General features: G+C 40.1%; 1 protein-coding gene across 1 annotated transcript in view; it reads left to right on the top strand.

The window, feature by feature from the left end:
• Window positions 1–963: 963 nt before the first annotated feature.
• Window positions 964–16,939, top strand: part of SLIT3 (slit guidance ligand 3) — a gene marked incomplete at its 3' end in the record, with an annotated part of 569,754 nt that continues 553,778 nt past the window's right edge. Inside the window, exon 1 of the mRNA XM_081320704.1 lies at window positions 964–1,730. Coding sequence (XP_081176830.1) covers window positions 1,552–1,730 — 179 coding nt within the window. The 5' untranslated portion in view covers window positions 964–1,551. The remainder of the gene's footprint in view (window positions 1,731–16,939) is intronic.

The raw sequence follows: 16,939 nt of genomic DNA, 5'->3' as shown, positions 1-16,939 counted from the left end.
AGCTTCAGTACACAGAATCAGTTTTGAAATAAAATACTTGGAATCAAAGTGTACCTAAGATTAGGGTTTGGTTGAATTTTGAACCAGGGACTTTGATGTAAGCTGCTCAAATCCATTTGAAATGAGATTGCCAGAATGAATGAATGAATAAATGAATGAATGAATAAGTGTCTTACATTAATCCTGCAAATTAAAATGGATATTCATTGGCAAATGACTGTAATTTCTAACAGAACAAGCTTCAGTGCTTCTGGCTATGGTAATGATCTTGAACGTGAATGGCAACTTTTGATAAAGATCCAGTAAATACTACCTATAAACGACAAGGCTTGAGTCACGCTTTGGGAACTTGTTCTTTAACGAAAAGCACCTGGTGTCTGAATCCTGTTTCAATGTAAGCAATAATTATAGTAAGAACGCCTTATAAAGGAATTTTAGCCCTCATAGAAAAGTAGGGCTACCCGACCTGCTTCACTACAATCACCGCCAGTGACAGTCGATGCTTCCTGGGTCTCCTTCCTGCACAACTAGTGATGGTTGGGATTTTGGCAGCCCAGATCCGGTACCTTAGTACCAGCCATCATTTCCCAAAGGAGAAATCAAAGGGCCCAAATCACCCAGGATATCAACGGCTATATATGAATGATGATCACGGTTACATTTGCACTAGTAAGGGATGGGTACTTTTGTGCACACTCTACGCATTTATTTTATTTTGTTTTAACCACTAGGGCTATGTTAGCAGGAACTCATTGGTTAGTTTTTCAGGTTCCACCAGCTTCTCTCGTTTAAGCCCGACCAGGCAACCAATGCCAACGCCTCGGTGCAGCTCAGCCAACCTCCGCTCCGCGAACACCCCCCCCCGCCCCCTTGCCCCCCCCCTCGGCAGCCACCGCCGTTCTTAAAAACTTTTGCCCTACCTTCCCTGCCAAAGTTCCAAAGTTGCGTGACGTCAGCCGGGCGGCCGCCAATCGGCGCCGCAGGTTATATTTTGGGGAGGGGAGGGGGGCGGCTCCCGCGGCTCCCGGGTCCGCCTGCTTTGCCGTGCCCAGTCCATGGAGAGGCGGCCGGTTGCGAGCGCCCCTGGGTCTCCTCGAGCTCCGTTCTGGGGATTTGGATCCTGCTGCTGCTGCCGGCCGTTGGTGCCAGGGGGCCACGCTGGGCTGTGCGCGGCGGGCTCGGCCGGTCGACTGAGCCTCTGGGCTGCTGAGCTCCCCCTTTTCCCACCGGCCCATTTACCTGGACTTGCAGAGGAAGACCGAGCGGAGCGGGGCAGGTTGTGCCTTGGGTTGCGAAGAGGGGGACGGGGGCGTCTCTCGGAGCTTTGGCAGAGTGCGCGTAGGCGCAAAGCGGAGACCCGTCCGGGAGTTTGGAAAGAGATGCCTTTCCTAGCATCCCGTTTCCCCCGGCGGTGCTGAGCTTGCTTGTTGTTGGGCTCCCGGCGCTGATTTCGGATCGGATTCAAGTTTTTTTTTCGTTTTCTTTTTTTTCTTCCTTTTTTTCTTTTTCATTTGCTTCTTCTCGTTTCTATCCGAAGAGGCGCCGCCGATCATGCTGGGCGCAGGGAAGGAGAGCCTCTGGTTGCTTTGGGGTCTCTGGAGCGTCGCCCTTTGGCTGCCTAGGACGGAAGCGTGTCCCAGTAAATGTACCTGCTCGGGATCCAGTGTGGATTGTCACGGATTGGGACTTAAAGCGGTGCCCCGAGGCATTCCCAGGAATGCGGAGAGAGCGTGAGTACCAGTCGGAGGGCTGGGGAGGAGGACGAGCAAGGAAGCGGCGGGTAAAACGCCGGCAGGTTGCTTGAAAAAGACTTTCTCCCCCCCCCCCCCCCGTGAGCATTTGACACCGAGGGTAAAACGGGAGGAAACCGAGATTTGGGGATGATTCTACGCTTGATCCCGTGTTTACCCAAATAGAACCGGCATAATGGCCCTGAGATGGTGAACCATAGAAGTAGAGGGCTCCTCATCAGCTTCGTGGCAAGGAAAAGAGAGTGCCCGATAAAGAGCCTTTGTTGTATTTGTATCTGTGGGTTTGAGGTTTAATCGCTTAGCCCGTTGTGAGTAAATGTTAAGGGAAAGAGGAGAAGAGCTGGGGCAGCGGCGCACATGCAACAAGTATGCTTGGCATTTTTCCACATGATGCTCCCTGGAATGTCTCATTAGAAATCCTGGGCCAGTTTATTTGCATTTCCACCTCAATACTCTACAACCTCTTAAGGTGCATCCAGGACACTGCAGTTGGAAAGACAATCGCATTTTCAGGGCCATCTAGAGGAGTTTGCCACGGCGATTGCAAGGGGCATACTTCAAAGCAAGGCTGCTTTCTGCTAGCTAGGAGGATTAACAAGAACGCCCTGCTACTCACTCAGCCTTTCTAGTCTCCACAGGTGGCTTTTTTTTAATGAGCTCCATGTTGCTCTATAGGTGTATCTGTTTATCCATACAAACCTACTTAACAATGGGTCTGTGGAGAGAGAGAGTTACTACTGGTAGTTGATGGGTTGTGCTAAAAGTTTGTCCTTCGCCTTCCTGTTGTACCGCAGGAAGCAAAAAAAACACAACCCAAGGTATATCTAATTTGGGATCAGTTTTCCTTTAGAATTTAATGAGTTAATATCAGAATTCAAAATGACTGGTTTCATCTATGAATATAGCTGGCTGGCAAACTGTACTCAACGAGTAATCCTCAATGGCACTACATCCACACAGAGAGAAGTAAGCAGTGGGGTACCACAAGGTTCCGTCTTAGGCCCAGGACTCTTCAATATCTTCATAAATGACTTAGATGAGGGAATTGAAGGGGAACTCATCAAATTTGCAGATGACACTAAACTGGCAGGAATATCCAACACCCCAGAAGACAAACTCAGGATCGAAAAAGATCTTGACAAACTTGAACAATGAGCCCTATCCAGCAAAATGAGTTTCAATGTGGAGAAAAGCACAGTTTTACATTTAGGCAGGAAAAATCAAAGGTACAAGTACAGATTAGGTGAGACCTGTCTTAAAAACAGTAACTGTGAGAGGGACCTTGGCGTCCTAGTGGACAATCACTTGACTATGAGCCAGCTGTGTGCAGCAGCTGCCAAAAAGGCTAATACAATCCTGGGTTGTATAAACAGAAGCATAGAATCAAGATCACTCGAGGTATTAGTACCTGTTTATAAAACCCTAGTAAGACCACACCTGGAATACTGCAGCCAATTTTGGTCACCATATCACAAAAAAGATGTTGAGAATTTGGAAAAAAATCAGAAAAGAGAAACTAAGAAGATCAAAGGCCTGGAGACTAAAACGTACAAAGAATGGCTGCGGGACTTGGGTTTTTCTTCTAAAGAAAAGAAGAAAAAGGGGAGATATGATAGCAGTATTCCAGTGTCTTAGGAGCTGCCACAAGGAAGAGGGGATTACGTTATTCACCAAAGCATCAGAGGATAGGATGAGAAAGAAACTGACCAAAGAGAGAAGCAACCTGGAATTAAGGAGAAACTTCCTGACAGTCAGGACAATTAACCAGTGGAACAGCTTGCCTCCAGAAATTGTGGGTGCTCCATCACTGGAGATTTTTAAGAAGAGACTAGAAAATCAACTGTCTGAGATGCATAGGTCCTCCTCCTTGAGGAGGGGGCTGGACTAGAAGACCTCCAAGGTTCCTTCCATATTCTATTCTATTCTATTCTATTCTATTCTATTCTATTCTATTCTATTCTATTCTATTCTATTCTATTCTATTCTATTCTATTCTATTCTATTCTATTCTATTCTATTCTATTCTATTCTATTCTATTCTATTCTATTCTATTCTATTCTATTCTATTCTATTCTATTCTATTCTATTCTTTATTGTCAACGGAACAGATGCTTGGCACCATAAAGACTTAACAGGGCCATTGAGCCATAGACTGCTAAAAGTTTTACCTGATCTTTGAAATGTATAGCAATATACATTTTTTAAAAAAAATGCCAAAAGTTTTTTTAAAAAAGGAAATATACTTCTATTTACAAAAGGACTTATCCTCTGAATTTACAAGTACTTACACTGTAACTGGACTATGTCTCAGTTCTGTGATTTACTTATTGGTCAGTAGTTAAAATGTTGGCTATACACAATTTATGAAATATGTCTTCCTTTATATTTATATCTGTGTGAGTATATATATTCTGCTGACTGAAAGTAAATCTTCATACTTCAGTCATACAATGAAGTAGGATATATTATGTCTTGGCATCTTTAATAGATTAACATGAAGTTTGTATATATTGTATAAATTGTTCTACTGTTTTGTGTTCCTAAATTAACTGCTAAGTTAATAAATTATAACTAAATATGTAGTGTCAGTAAAATACCCATTTCTGCCTTTATTGAAATAAGACCAAGGTCTTGCTTTTAAGATGAATATTGGTTGGTTCTAGGAAAGGTATTTTGCAACTCACTTATCTAATCTATCTAAATAAGTTCCATTGGGAATTACATTGATTTACTTCCAACTCATGTCCTTATGACTTAGGTTTAAATTACCACAATATGTATACAGGTCATAATTACATGCTCCAATCACATAATCTATAATACTTAGTGCACTTTGCAGCTAGAAATGCACTTGAAACCACTTTCCTAGTGTTTAACAGGGTCAATTGCAGCCAGTCAAATAAGTCTTATTTACATGGAATGGCAGGGATTTAAAAAGTTTATATTTAATGGCCAAATATTTCAAAAGAAAAGAAAGGCTAGTAGATGGTTAATTTAATAATAATTACGCCCTGGCACTTAATTCCCTTCCCTGCTTTCAAACAATTAAAATGCAAGTCAAAATGTTTCTTCAGTGTGAGATATTTTTTGGTGTAACATACTAAACTTCATAGGGACGCGGTGGCTCAGTGGGTTAGGACGCTGAGCTTGTCGATCGGAAGGTCGGCAGTTTGGCGGGTCGAATCCCGAGTGCCGCGTAGCAGAGTGAGCGCCTGTTACTCGTCCCAGCTTCTGCCCACCTAGCAGTTCGAAAGCACGTAAAAATGCAAGTAGAAAAATAGGGACCACTACGGTGGGAAGGTAACAGCGTTCCGTGCGCCTTTGGCGTCTAGTCATGCCGGCCACATGACCACGGAGATGTCCTCGGACAAGCGCTGGCTCTTCGGCTATGAAACGGAGATGAGCACCGGCCCCTAGAGTCGGAAACGACTAGCACGCATGTGCGGGGGAACCTTTACCTTTACCTTTTTACTAAACTTCAAAAGCATCACTCTATAGATTCAAAATGCTGTTTAAAAAGATGGTTAAAATAGAAAGTTATAGTTCCATGTGGATTGTAAACTTATGAATGTCCACTCAGTGTTCATATTCAAAAATCTGAATTAGATTGTAAAATATTAGATTTTGCATTTATGTTTCAAGGTTAAATAATAAAAGGAATGGGTGTATTGATAGTTATCTGAACCATGCTTTGTAGTGTTCGCCCAAATACACAGAGGCCACAAAGTAATTGGGTACACTTTAGCTTAGCACGCTGTCCTATTCGCCTATTAGAATTTGGACTTTTGTTAATGTGGCATTCATCCAAGTCAAGATTCCCAATACTCTGAGATATAAAGGAAGAAACATCTTCTGAAAGTCTTTGTTCATCTTGTTCCTTGCTTATAAAAATAAATGTTCTCAATACTTAGGACTTGAGCTTTAATTCCAAACTTCTATTCAAAGTTAAATAGAAAATAGGTAACTGATCTTTTCTTTTCTTTTTTAAAGATTCTTGTGAGGCTATGGAAATACTTTGGGGGTTTTGTGCCTTTGTTGACTCCTAGCCAGTGTCTTGAGTAGTCCCTGCCGTTTTCTTGGCAAAATTTCCGGAAGTGGTTTGCCACTGCCTCTTTTCTATGGTTGACAGAGTGTGGCTGGACCAAGGTCACCCAGGTGGCTTTGTGCCTCAAGGTCTAGAACCCACAATCTTCCAGTTTTTAACATGGTGCTGTAACCACTACATCAGACTGTCTCTCATATGAGAAGACTACCAGTATATTAATTAATTAGGGATTGAATAAAACTCAGTGGTATTGACAAGCCTTGTTTTCATACTCATGGCTTTGGATGATTACTTAAATGAAAGAATTCCCATTCTCAGATTATAGAGGCTAGATAAAACTTAATGCCTTTAAAGGATAATAATTTATTGGAAATCATGGAATTACCCTTAATATTTGTACCTTTCATACCCTGTATATGCTAAGCTTTCTCTTAATTGGGAGTGGGTTTAGATGACCTAAGGACAGATTTTTTTTTTAAAAAAAAAATGGAATTGTCTAACGGCTTAGTGTACAATTTTATACACAAAACTGTGGAAATACTAATTGAAATGAGAGTTTAGTTGTTCTGTTACTATATTATATGCCACTCAGGAAATCTAACAAACTCATACATGGAAGTAAATTTTGTTGTGAATTGCTTCTAAGTAAATGCATAGTTTTGGATTGTAACCAGCTTAAAGTATTGCCAATGGAAAAATCATGTCCACAGATTTTCAGTCACCCGTGGGTTTCTTTGTGTACAGTCACTTAAGAGCAATCAAGATTTTACCAGTCTCAGACATGTGAAAAAAAATCCGATAATGTTTCATGTCAGCACATCATGTGAACATTTTTACATGGCCCATAGCTTTTGCTGACAAAATGGGAAGGATTTTTATTGGCAGAACTTAATATGAGCCAGGTTTTTATTGTTGCATTCATGTATATAAGTTTGTGTTTTGGAAATTGCATTTAGAACTCTTAACTATCATTATGATTCTGTTTTTCCTTAACTTAAGCAAGAAATATACATATATTTCAGATTTAGGCTTGTCTGAACTTAGTTAAGTGCTATGTGTGATTGTGCTAAGACCTACAATTTAGCTCATTGCTTAGGGTTGAAAAAACCGATTCTTGCTTAGAAATAAACCTATATTAGGCTACAATCTTTTTTTTCAGGCTTACTTTTGAATCATTTATATTAAACTGAGTGGAACTTACCTTTGAAATAAACAGTGCAAAAGGCTAGTTTCTTATTGCATGTACAGGTAGTCCTTGAGATACGACAGGTCACTTAATGAATGTTCAAAGTTACAGTAGACCCCCCCAAAATTAAATACAACCCTGTTTCAAAGTTATGATGGCTGTAGCGCCCTTGTGGTCATTCACCCTTATGACTGACTACAGGGACACTGCAGTGCCCCACTGACTCTTTGCCAGGATCCTGCTGCACTTGGGTCTTCTCCCACACACCCATTTCAGTTAGCACTTGAAATTCTCTGGACCTCATGTTGGGGAAGGAGGTTAGTCCATGTGTCTCTGGGCTGTGTAAGTGTGACCTAAACACTTCTGCCATTTTCTCCCACTGGCTTGTGGGCTGAAACAAAATGGTAGCTACCAGACAAACTGCTTCACTTTGCTGCCTTAATGAGATCTGCATAGTGCTGCAGAAACCTCTGAATGCTGTGTAGATCTCATTAAGGCAGCAAAATGAAGCTGTTTGTCCCCTGGCTATGTGGCAGCAACCCAAATACAGCTGCCATTTTCTTCCACCCACTTGTGGACTGGGACAAAATGGTGGCCACTAGACAAACTGTTTCATTTTTCTGCCTTGACAAGGTCTGCACAGCACTGAAGAAGCTTCTGAATGCCACAGAAAGATGGAGCAATTTGTCCCTGGCCATGTGGTGGTGACCCAAATGTGGCTGTCATTTTGTGGGTAGGACAAAATGGTCACTGCTTCTGAAACCATGCCATATGGCTGCATAAAGAAGCAATCCATTCCAATGCTCTGGAAGGATTCTGAACTCTTCCAAAGGTAAGTTAGAAGGACAGTATTTGGCCCATGGGATGGAGGCCCATGGGATGGAGGCTAAGGCATGGGGGACCCAGTGGGAATGGGAAAAGGCCTGTGGGAATCCAAGGGTCAGAAAGCAGACCACAGGACACCTCAGGGGTGGCGGAGGCCCTGAGAGTGCCAGGACCGGCAGGCTTGGGTCAGTGTTAGGTTTCCAAGGGCCTCCCCCAGTTCTGAAGCACCCCACGGTCCACTTAACAACCTGGGTGTTCATTTAACAATTGGGGAGAACAGGGATGGAGGGGTCATTAGGTGAGATACTTTACCCAACCATCACTGTGATATGCAACTGTAACAGGCAAGCTCCATTACAATCGTATCTTAAGAACTACCTGTAGATGTGAGGCTGATGGTCTTTGCCTAGAGATTTTCAGCATGCTCAAAAGGAATCCGGAAATCATAACCAGCAAAGTACTCAAATATATCCTCAAATGTCATTTAGTTCATTCTAGCTGATCTTTTATTGTAATTTTTTTTCCTTTCCGAACAATGACTGTATTTGGGGCTTTTAAAGCAGGTTATTTACAAACTAGGAGATGCAATAGCCCTATTTTTAATTTTTTAACTTTTAAATTTTTAAACTTTGGGCTACTAATTGTTATTTAATCTTATTTTAATTCTATTTTAACTCTTATTTTGTCTTTTAACTTTGCCCTGTAAACCGCCCTGAGTCCTTCGGGAATAGGGCGGTATATAAAACTAACTAACTAACTAACTAACTAACTAACTAAATAAATAAATAAATAAAATAAAATAAATACTTGATGAATTTGGTTAGTACAAATCTTAGTTAGGCTTCTATACACTCCTGTGTAATGCAAATATATCAGTTTTGCTAACTTTTATCATTTTAAAAGATGAAACCAGTACAGATAATCCTTGACTTATGACCAAATGTTTAACAATGGTTTGAAGTTATGCCAGCAGTGAAGTTACAAACTGACTTACGACTCATCCTTGAAGTGATGATGGTTGCACTTTCCTATGTTGATGTGATCATGATTTGGGTGCTTGGCAACCAGTTCACATTATGATGGTTGCAGTGTCCTGCAGCCATGTGGTCACAATTTGTGACTTTCCCCAGCCTGCTTCCAACAAGCAAAATCAAGGGGGGGGGAAGCTAGCTTTACTTAACAATTACATGATTCACTTAACAACTCCAGTAAAGATGATCATAAAATGTTGTCCATGATGCCTTGCTTAACAATCACATTGTTTAACAATTGAAATCCAAGTCCCAATGGTGGCTGTACATCGTGGACCACCTGTATCTATTTGTAGTCAAAATGTTTTGTACAGGTAGTCCTCAACTTACAACCACATTTGAGTCTAAAATTTCTGTTGTTAAGTGAGACCCTTGTTACATGAGTTTTGCCCCATTTTACTACGTTTTTTGTCACAAACGTTAAGTGAATCACCACAGTTGTTAAGTAACACAACGTGCAAAGGTCGTAAAAGGTGATCACATAACCCATGACACTGCAGCCACCGTAAATATAAATGAGTTGCTGAGTAACGAGATTTTTATCATATGAGCGTGAGGATGCTGCAATGGTTGGAAGTGTGAAAAACAGTCATAAATCATTTTTTTCACTGCCATTGTAACTTTGAACAACTAAATGTATGTTGTAAGTTGAGAGCTACTGGTACTGAAAATACATAAAATTTGTCTTTTGGGTTGTTTTGCTTATGGAATATGGATTGTAGCAAAATAGTGGCATCTACAAATTCTTGTGGCTTTTGTCAGAATGATGAAAGCAGTATCATTGCACAAGCTCTGCCTATTTACATATGGGCATAGTCTTGCAGCACCTGTAGGAAAGGAATGAGCTTCATCCCAACATGGCTTTTGTCGCTTGGATCCTCCTTGCCTATTTCCTGGCCAGGAACAGATTCTGGGAGAGCTTGAAAGCTTCTATCGGAGCTTGATAGACTTGAAATCTGGATCCCACGGTTTTTCTTTTGAAATGCAGTTATTGATTGCTAATGTTTGCTAGTTAAAAATTACATTGGACACAACATTCCTAATTGCAGTGATTTGTTGCAAATTGGTCATTTCTGATTCATATTGGAAATGGATTTATTTGTTTATAAAATTTATAGGCTGCCCATGAAAACATCGAGGTAACTCTGGGTGGCTTACAATCATAAAAGATAAAAAACTGTATTCACTAAGTAGTATGCCCACTGAGTTTAGTGAAATTTGCTTCTCAGTTAACAAGCATAGGCGTGTTGTGGAAAGCAATGTAGGGAGAAATATTAGGTCAACTTCCTACTTTACCTTCCAGCATGAAAAGGTTTTGCAGTGACATAGCTGCATATATATATATTTTAAAAAAAACTGTACTTGGACTAGGAGTTAAATATTCAATAAATCAAACAAAGAATTTTTCTTGTATTAGATAGTGCTAACTGAAATTCTGTAACATAATAATTAGAAGTCCACACATTATTTTTGAATGGCATATAAATGTAATTCTCTCTCTCTCTCTTTGAATGTTTGTGTGTGTGCATGTATATTGTGTGTGTGTGTGTGTGTGTGTGTGTGTGTGTGTGTGCCTTGTTATTTTACTATCTAACTTCTATTGGAAATATCCACAGACTCCAAAGCATTTTTTTAGAAAGCTACAGACCATTCTGTGGTTACAAATGACTAACTCTGTTTTCCAAGCTGCAAAATGGGAATACAAATGAATGCATACATTACAGCGTATCTAAAAATGCAAAGCAGTATTCTGCTTAACTGCCTCAAAGAAATTATGCACAAGATAAAAAGTGAAATCTTTATAAATTGTGGATAGGTTACTACCTTGCAATCTGGACACCAGATGCTTACCTTTAAATAACTCAGTGTTGAGTGAAAAGAAGCTGTTGGAGTTTTTGTTTATTTATTGCCTCCTTGCTCTTGTTCTTTGTGGTCCATTCACCTGCTTTCTGACATGTTTGGAATATACAGTGGGTGAACCAGGCATGGGTAGAGGAAGGGAGGAAGAGAAAAACAGGGATTGGTATGCTGATATATCCCACAGCAATGGAGTTTCACCTCGCAGGCTCTAAACTTAAGTGTTGGCCTGAGAAATTTTGTGGCCTGAAATACAGTCTAATTCTCCTCCACCTTCAGCATCATTTAGACATTCTCTTTACCTGCAGTAGTTTGCTTATGTGGGCAAAGCTGGTCCTGGCAAATTGAAGATGGCAGACCTACTGAGTAGCAAAGATTTTAGTCTGGGTGGAACTCATTGTTCAGTACAAACATGACATAGGAAGAAACACAGAGCATTTATCATGTTTCTTTACTCACATAGTTATACTGTACCTTGCATATTCTACCCTAAATGTAGGACTATCAACTCCACTCTAATCTGCTGATGTAAAATTCTTGCCGTGCATGTAGTAAGTAGTGTGGGTTCCCCAGGAATGAAATCTGCTAGTAATTATTATAAAGCAAAATCACTGGCAGAAAGGGAATAGTTCTGCCCCTAACATTACACGGCCTACTTTAAACTTGACATTAAATGTCGGCCATAATTTGTCCAGAAGGATGGGGATGGTTGTAATGTCACACATAAGCCTAAATAAACAATGCAGAAATGCCTCATGATCCATCTCTCTAGCATTAGGGGAGACTAAATATAGAGGGCATAAATGATGGTTAAAACAACAAGAAAGAAAGAAAAAAACCTTATGATGATTCATATTGTGAACACACAGAGAGAATCTATTCTTTGCATTTCACAAATCCACAAAAATATTTTATTTCTCAGCCCTAAAAAAGAAAAACAGACAGAAAGAATATTTTCAATGGATAAAGAATTTAGCTTTCTGGCCTCTCTGTTCTCTATCCCACCCCCTAGGATGTTCACAAATAACTTGCACATGACCAGGTTCTGATGCTGCCTACTGCTGCATATACGGTCTTCATTTTATTAGTTGGATTAAGATGCGCTGCTAAAAAGCTACAATCGTTAGATACTTCTGCTCACAGAGTGTGGCAACTTTCAAAGCATCTGTAACAATGGGGAAGTGCTTGCTACTACAGCCTATTAAAATAAATTTAAACAGGGAGTAGTACTGTTAATAAAAAGAAAATAGAAGAATAAAGACGTATAGAAAACAAACTTTCCTTTTATTTGATCTCAAGTTCTGGTGAATTTAGGGAAGTGATCTCCCAATGTCTTCTTCAAGGATGTGTTTCGACTTCTTAGTGTAGTATACAGACGACCTTGCATTCCATGATAGTCTTCCATCAAAGTACTAACCAGTCTCAGGTGAGTTTAGCTTCCCAATCCAAACAGTGTTAGCTAGGAGCTGTTGAAGTTTCTTGAAGTCAGATGACTCATTTGCTCTGATATTATGAGTTGTTTTGATAATAATACATACATTATTATATGCAGCTTTCTTGGCAATGTTTTTCAGAAGTGGTTCACTTAACTGTGGCAAGAAAGGTCGTAAAGTGGGGCAAACCTCACTTAAGAAATGTCTCACTTAGCAACATAAATTTTGGGCTCAGTTGTGATTGTAAGTCAAGGACTATCTGTACAACTGAAGTATCCAATTTTCATAAAACAGCCTGTTCTCCCCCCCCTCCATACTGTAATCTTGAAACAGAAAGGGCCAGGGTCTACAGTATTCTTTGAACACCAGTTTCAGTTGGAACAACAACAACAACAACAAAAACCCCAGCATTATATCTGACTTTGTTGCACACTTTGATAGAAAAATCTGATTTATATTTATTTTATCTCACTTTTGGCACTGGCAAAATATTTTTTTCTAGAATTGCACACTGCTCCAATCTTGGAGTTTCTCATGAAGCCAAAGCCTCAGTGGCAACAGAATGGCAAGTCAAAAGTGCAGTTATGTGTTGTTTTTGTTCGTCCTTATTTTAGGTCACTATCTTTTCTTTTCTTAAAACCAATAGGAAAAAAATAATCCATGCCAGCTCCTGCTGACATAAATTAAAGGAGAATTGGTGGACATGCCAGAAACCTCAGAAGCTTAACAGCCTTTTGATCAGGAACTAACCCTGACAAACCAAAGCATTGTCCATCAATTCCTTCATGTTCTTCCATTCCAGGGTTGTAGAAGCTTCTAAAAGTCTTGGGGAAACAGTCACATTGCTTCCTTTTAAGGGAAGGCTTCTTTTCTCTCCCCGGACATGAAGTACTGATCTGCTATACACATACAGTACTTAGGGTCAGGACTGTAGCTATAGGATAACTGTGAAATGAGCTCATTTAGAGTTTCCACATGCAAATTAAGCTGTTATGAATGTATGGGAATAAAGTCACCTCTTTCTTTATGACTGTGAATCGTGACTGTTGCTCAACTGGGATTTGTTGGTTCATTCTCTCTCCATTTCCCCAAGGAAACAAGCTGTGCTGTTGAAGTGTGGAAGAATTCATATTTAATATTAGTTTTAAGTAGTGTGCGCCTGCTATTTCTGCCACTTCAACATGAACTACTACAGTATTGCTGTTGCTTTTTGTGATCTTATTTCTCACATTCTTCCAGAAAAGAAAAGATGACAGTAGGAGCCCAATGTGTTTCTTCTTGATTCTAAATAAAGACAAACCTGAATAAAAAATAAGTTAGGATTGGTACAGACTGTGATGATGATGATGATGATGATGATGATGATGATGATGGGTCTGTGATTATGGTTTTGACTTATGAAGAGATTGATAAACTGTGATTCCTAGTTTGGATGACATGCTAAACAAAACTTTCCCAATTTGTTTGAAAAATGAAGTAAAATCAAAGAGACTTTGTGGACCAGCATGCAGTTTTTTCACAACCAGCCAAAATTCTGGACATTTCTGGTTGAATGCGAACAATGTGTGATTTCCAAGCAAGCAGATGTAGTAAACTATATATAGATATTTTGATACGGACTCTTCAATAAAGTGTTTTAATAGAATTTCCTTTATGTGTTTTTAAGTTATTAAATTGATTCTTGTGGTTAGCATGGTGCATTTTGATGTATTATGAATCTGCAGTCTCAGCTTGTTAAACATTGATCTGTAGTGATTTTTAGGTCTTCAAATGTAATTGTGGTGCAGCCTGATTAGTGCAGTCTTTGAAATTTTATTTATTTATTATTTATTTTATTTATTTGTTTTTATAAACCGCCCTTCTCCCGAGGGACTCGGGGCGGTGTACAGAGTAAGATAGGCAACATAATGAAACAGTATTGAAAAACAATAATCAAAACAAAACAAACTGGGACCCCAATTAGAGCTATCAGAGCTATCAGGCCAGGCCGGACTGCTGGAATAGGTAAGTCTTTAAGTCGCGCCGGAAGGTGCGGAGGTCGGGGGCCATCCGGATTTCAGTTGGTAAGCAGTTCCAGAGGGCTGGCGCACCCACTGAGAATGCCCTTCCCCTGGGGGCCATCAGCTGACATTCCTTGAGCGGTGGCACCCTGAGGAGGCCCTCTCTGTGGGAGCGCACAGGGCGGTGGGGTGTTGACATTGGCAGAAGGTGCTCCCGTAGGTAGTCCGGACCCATGCCATGTAGGGCTTTGTATGTCATTGTTAGCACCTTGAACTTCACTCGGAAGGCAACCGGAAGCCAGTGCAGCGCACGGAGGAGAGGTGTGATATGGGAGTATCAGGAGGCTCCCAAAAGTGTCCGTGCCGCTGCACTTTGCACCAGTTGAAGCTTCCGAGTGGATCTCAAGGGCAGCCCCATGTAGAGACCGTTACAGTAGTCTAGGCAAGAGGTCACAAGGGCATGGGTGACTGTACGTAAGGCATCCAGGTCCAGATAAGGCCGTAGTTGGCGCACCAGTCGAACCCACACCATGTCATTAAGGAAGATGCCATTCCTTCCAAATAAAAATAGCTGCCAGCAATCCTTGACTTTTAACCAGGCTAACCTGAACTCTGGTGGCCTGTTACTGTATTAAAGGAGTCAGAAGGCAGACATAAAAATATTTTTCCCATTTTGCTCACTTCTATTGACCAATAAAGGCATCATTTCTGCCAATTTTCAGAATTTTTGGTGATCTTAAGCAACACTATAATTTGATTATAGTCACAGTGGAATACATAAGTTCAGTGAATGTTGCAAAATGCCTAAGTGTTCTTTATACTTCTATAAAGAGATATTTCTGTCTGAAATATCTGGATTGTAGAGTATTTTAGCTTTCATTAGCTTTTTTGTATGAATTCCATAACATCAATAATATATGCATACCTGACCTTTCTTTTAAAATGGTGTGGGTTTGAGAATGGAAATAATGATTTTACAACTGATCATTCTATGTGCTACAGTTTTACAGAACCTCTCTTTCAACTTAGATTCTGAACTTGTTAAGTTTTGAACAATTGGATTTAGGCCTGCTGACTATAAAGTTTTTATGTGGTTTGGAGTGTGAGGTTACATAAATACTGAAATGCATTCTTGGATCAGCTGAATGAAGTTCATTTGACTCTGGGAATATGTCGTGTTTCAGACTGATTTGTTTCGTTTCATTTCAGCGCTGGATTAGAACCTTGATAGAGGGCTGAAATGTGTATTTGCTGAGCAGTGTTAGCTGATGCATGAAGTCATACAAAGGTTTATAAACTATTAAGGGAGTATTGAGAAAGAAGAAGATAAGAAATTATTTAATGAATTGTGCAGAACAAACAAATCCTGTGCTGTAAGATCTGGGGCTAAGTACAGAAAAACAAAAGAAAACAGAGAGCCGAGTCGCAAAAATATGCCACTGATACCTGTATGTAGCTTCTGAGGACTGGTCCTGTGAACAGAACTTTCCTAACATGATGTAGAAGATTGCATTAGTCAGAAATAGAATAGCCCTTTATTCCAGCATCATTATATTCAGGTAATTAGATATTTCCAGTTTCTTGAAAATTTTCTTTACTTGTGACAAGGCTCCTTTTTTCCCCTGACCCATTCTTGGAGTGCTTTTTAAATTTATTTTGAATTTCTTCAGGTGAAATTTAGAGCTTATCTTACAGTTGTGACTTGGAGGTGTTTGTTAACAACGTGTGTGTGCGTGCATCTACACACACCCTACATTAAATGTCTTTTTATCACTGTGAAGCCTGCTTGGCTGGCTTTGCTGCTAGACTGAAGAAATCACATGGGAAGAGTTTTCTCATGAATGAATGACTGAAGTCGTAATGTCTCTGCTTGGGATTTAAATGAAGTGCGGGCAGTACTCCTTTTTCATTAAATTCAAGGAGAATGATAAGAAATGCAAAAGAAATATTTGGCAGAACTGGTGCAATGGTTAGAATGCAGTATTGTAGGCAAACTTTGACCACAGCCTGGAGTTTGATCCTGACGGAGCTCAAGATTGATTCAATCTTCCACCCTTTCAAGGTTGGTGAATAGAATAGAATAGAATAGAATAGAATAGAATAGAATAGAATAGAATAGAATAGAATAGAATAGAATAGAATAGAATAGAATAGAATAGAATAGAATAGAATAGAATAGAATAGCAGAGTTGGAAGGGAACCTTGGAGATCTTCTAATCCAACCTCCTGCTTAGGTAGGAAACCCTATACCATTTCAGACACTGGAAGGTTTTAAGAAGAGATTGGACAACCATTTCAGAAAAATGATTGTCCAATCTCTTCTTAAAAACTTCCAGTGTTGGAGCATTCACAACTTCTGGAGGCAAGTTGTTCCACTGATTAATTGTTCTAACTGTCAGGAATTTCTTCTTAGTTCTAGGTTCCTTCTCTCTTTGATTAGTTCCCATCCATTGCTTCTTGTCCTGCCTTCAGGTGCTTTGGAGAATAGTTTGACTCCCTCTTCTTTGTGGCAACCCCTGAGATATTGGAATACTGCTATCATGTCACCCCTCGTCCTTCTCTTCATTAAACTAGGTGTATCTAATTCCAGCAACCGTTCTTTATATGTTTTAATGAGGACCCAGATTGTTGGGGGCAATATGCTGACATTGTAAACCTTGCACAGAGTGCTGTAAAGCACTGTGGGGCGGTATATAAGTCTTAAGAGTTACTGCTATATATACCTTTCTGGTCTCAGTTTGCCCGTATGCACAGCTTGTAGGGGACTATTTACAAGAAAGGTCCCTGAATAGACATGGCAGGAGACTGGT

This window comes from Vipera berus (genome assembly GCF_964194415.1).
Source record: "Vipera berus genome assembly, chromosome: 2".
Classification (NCBI taxonomy): domain Eukaryota; kingdom Metazoa; phylum Chordata; class Lepidosauria; order Squamata; family Viperidae; genus Vipera; species Vipera berus.
This window is presented reverse-complemented; position numbering and strand designations above follow the sequence as displayed.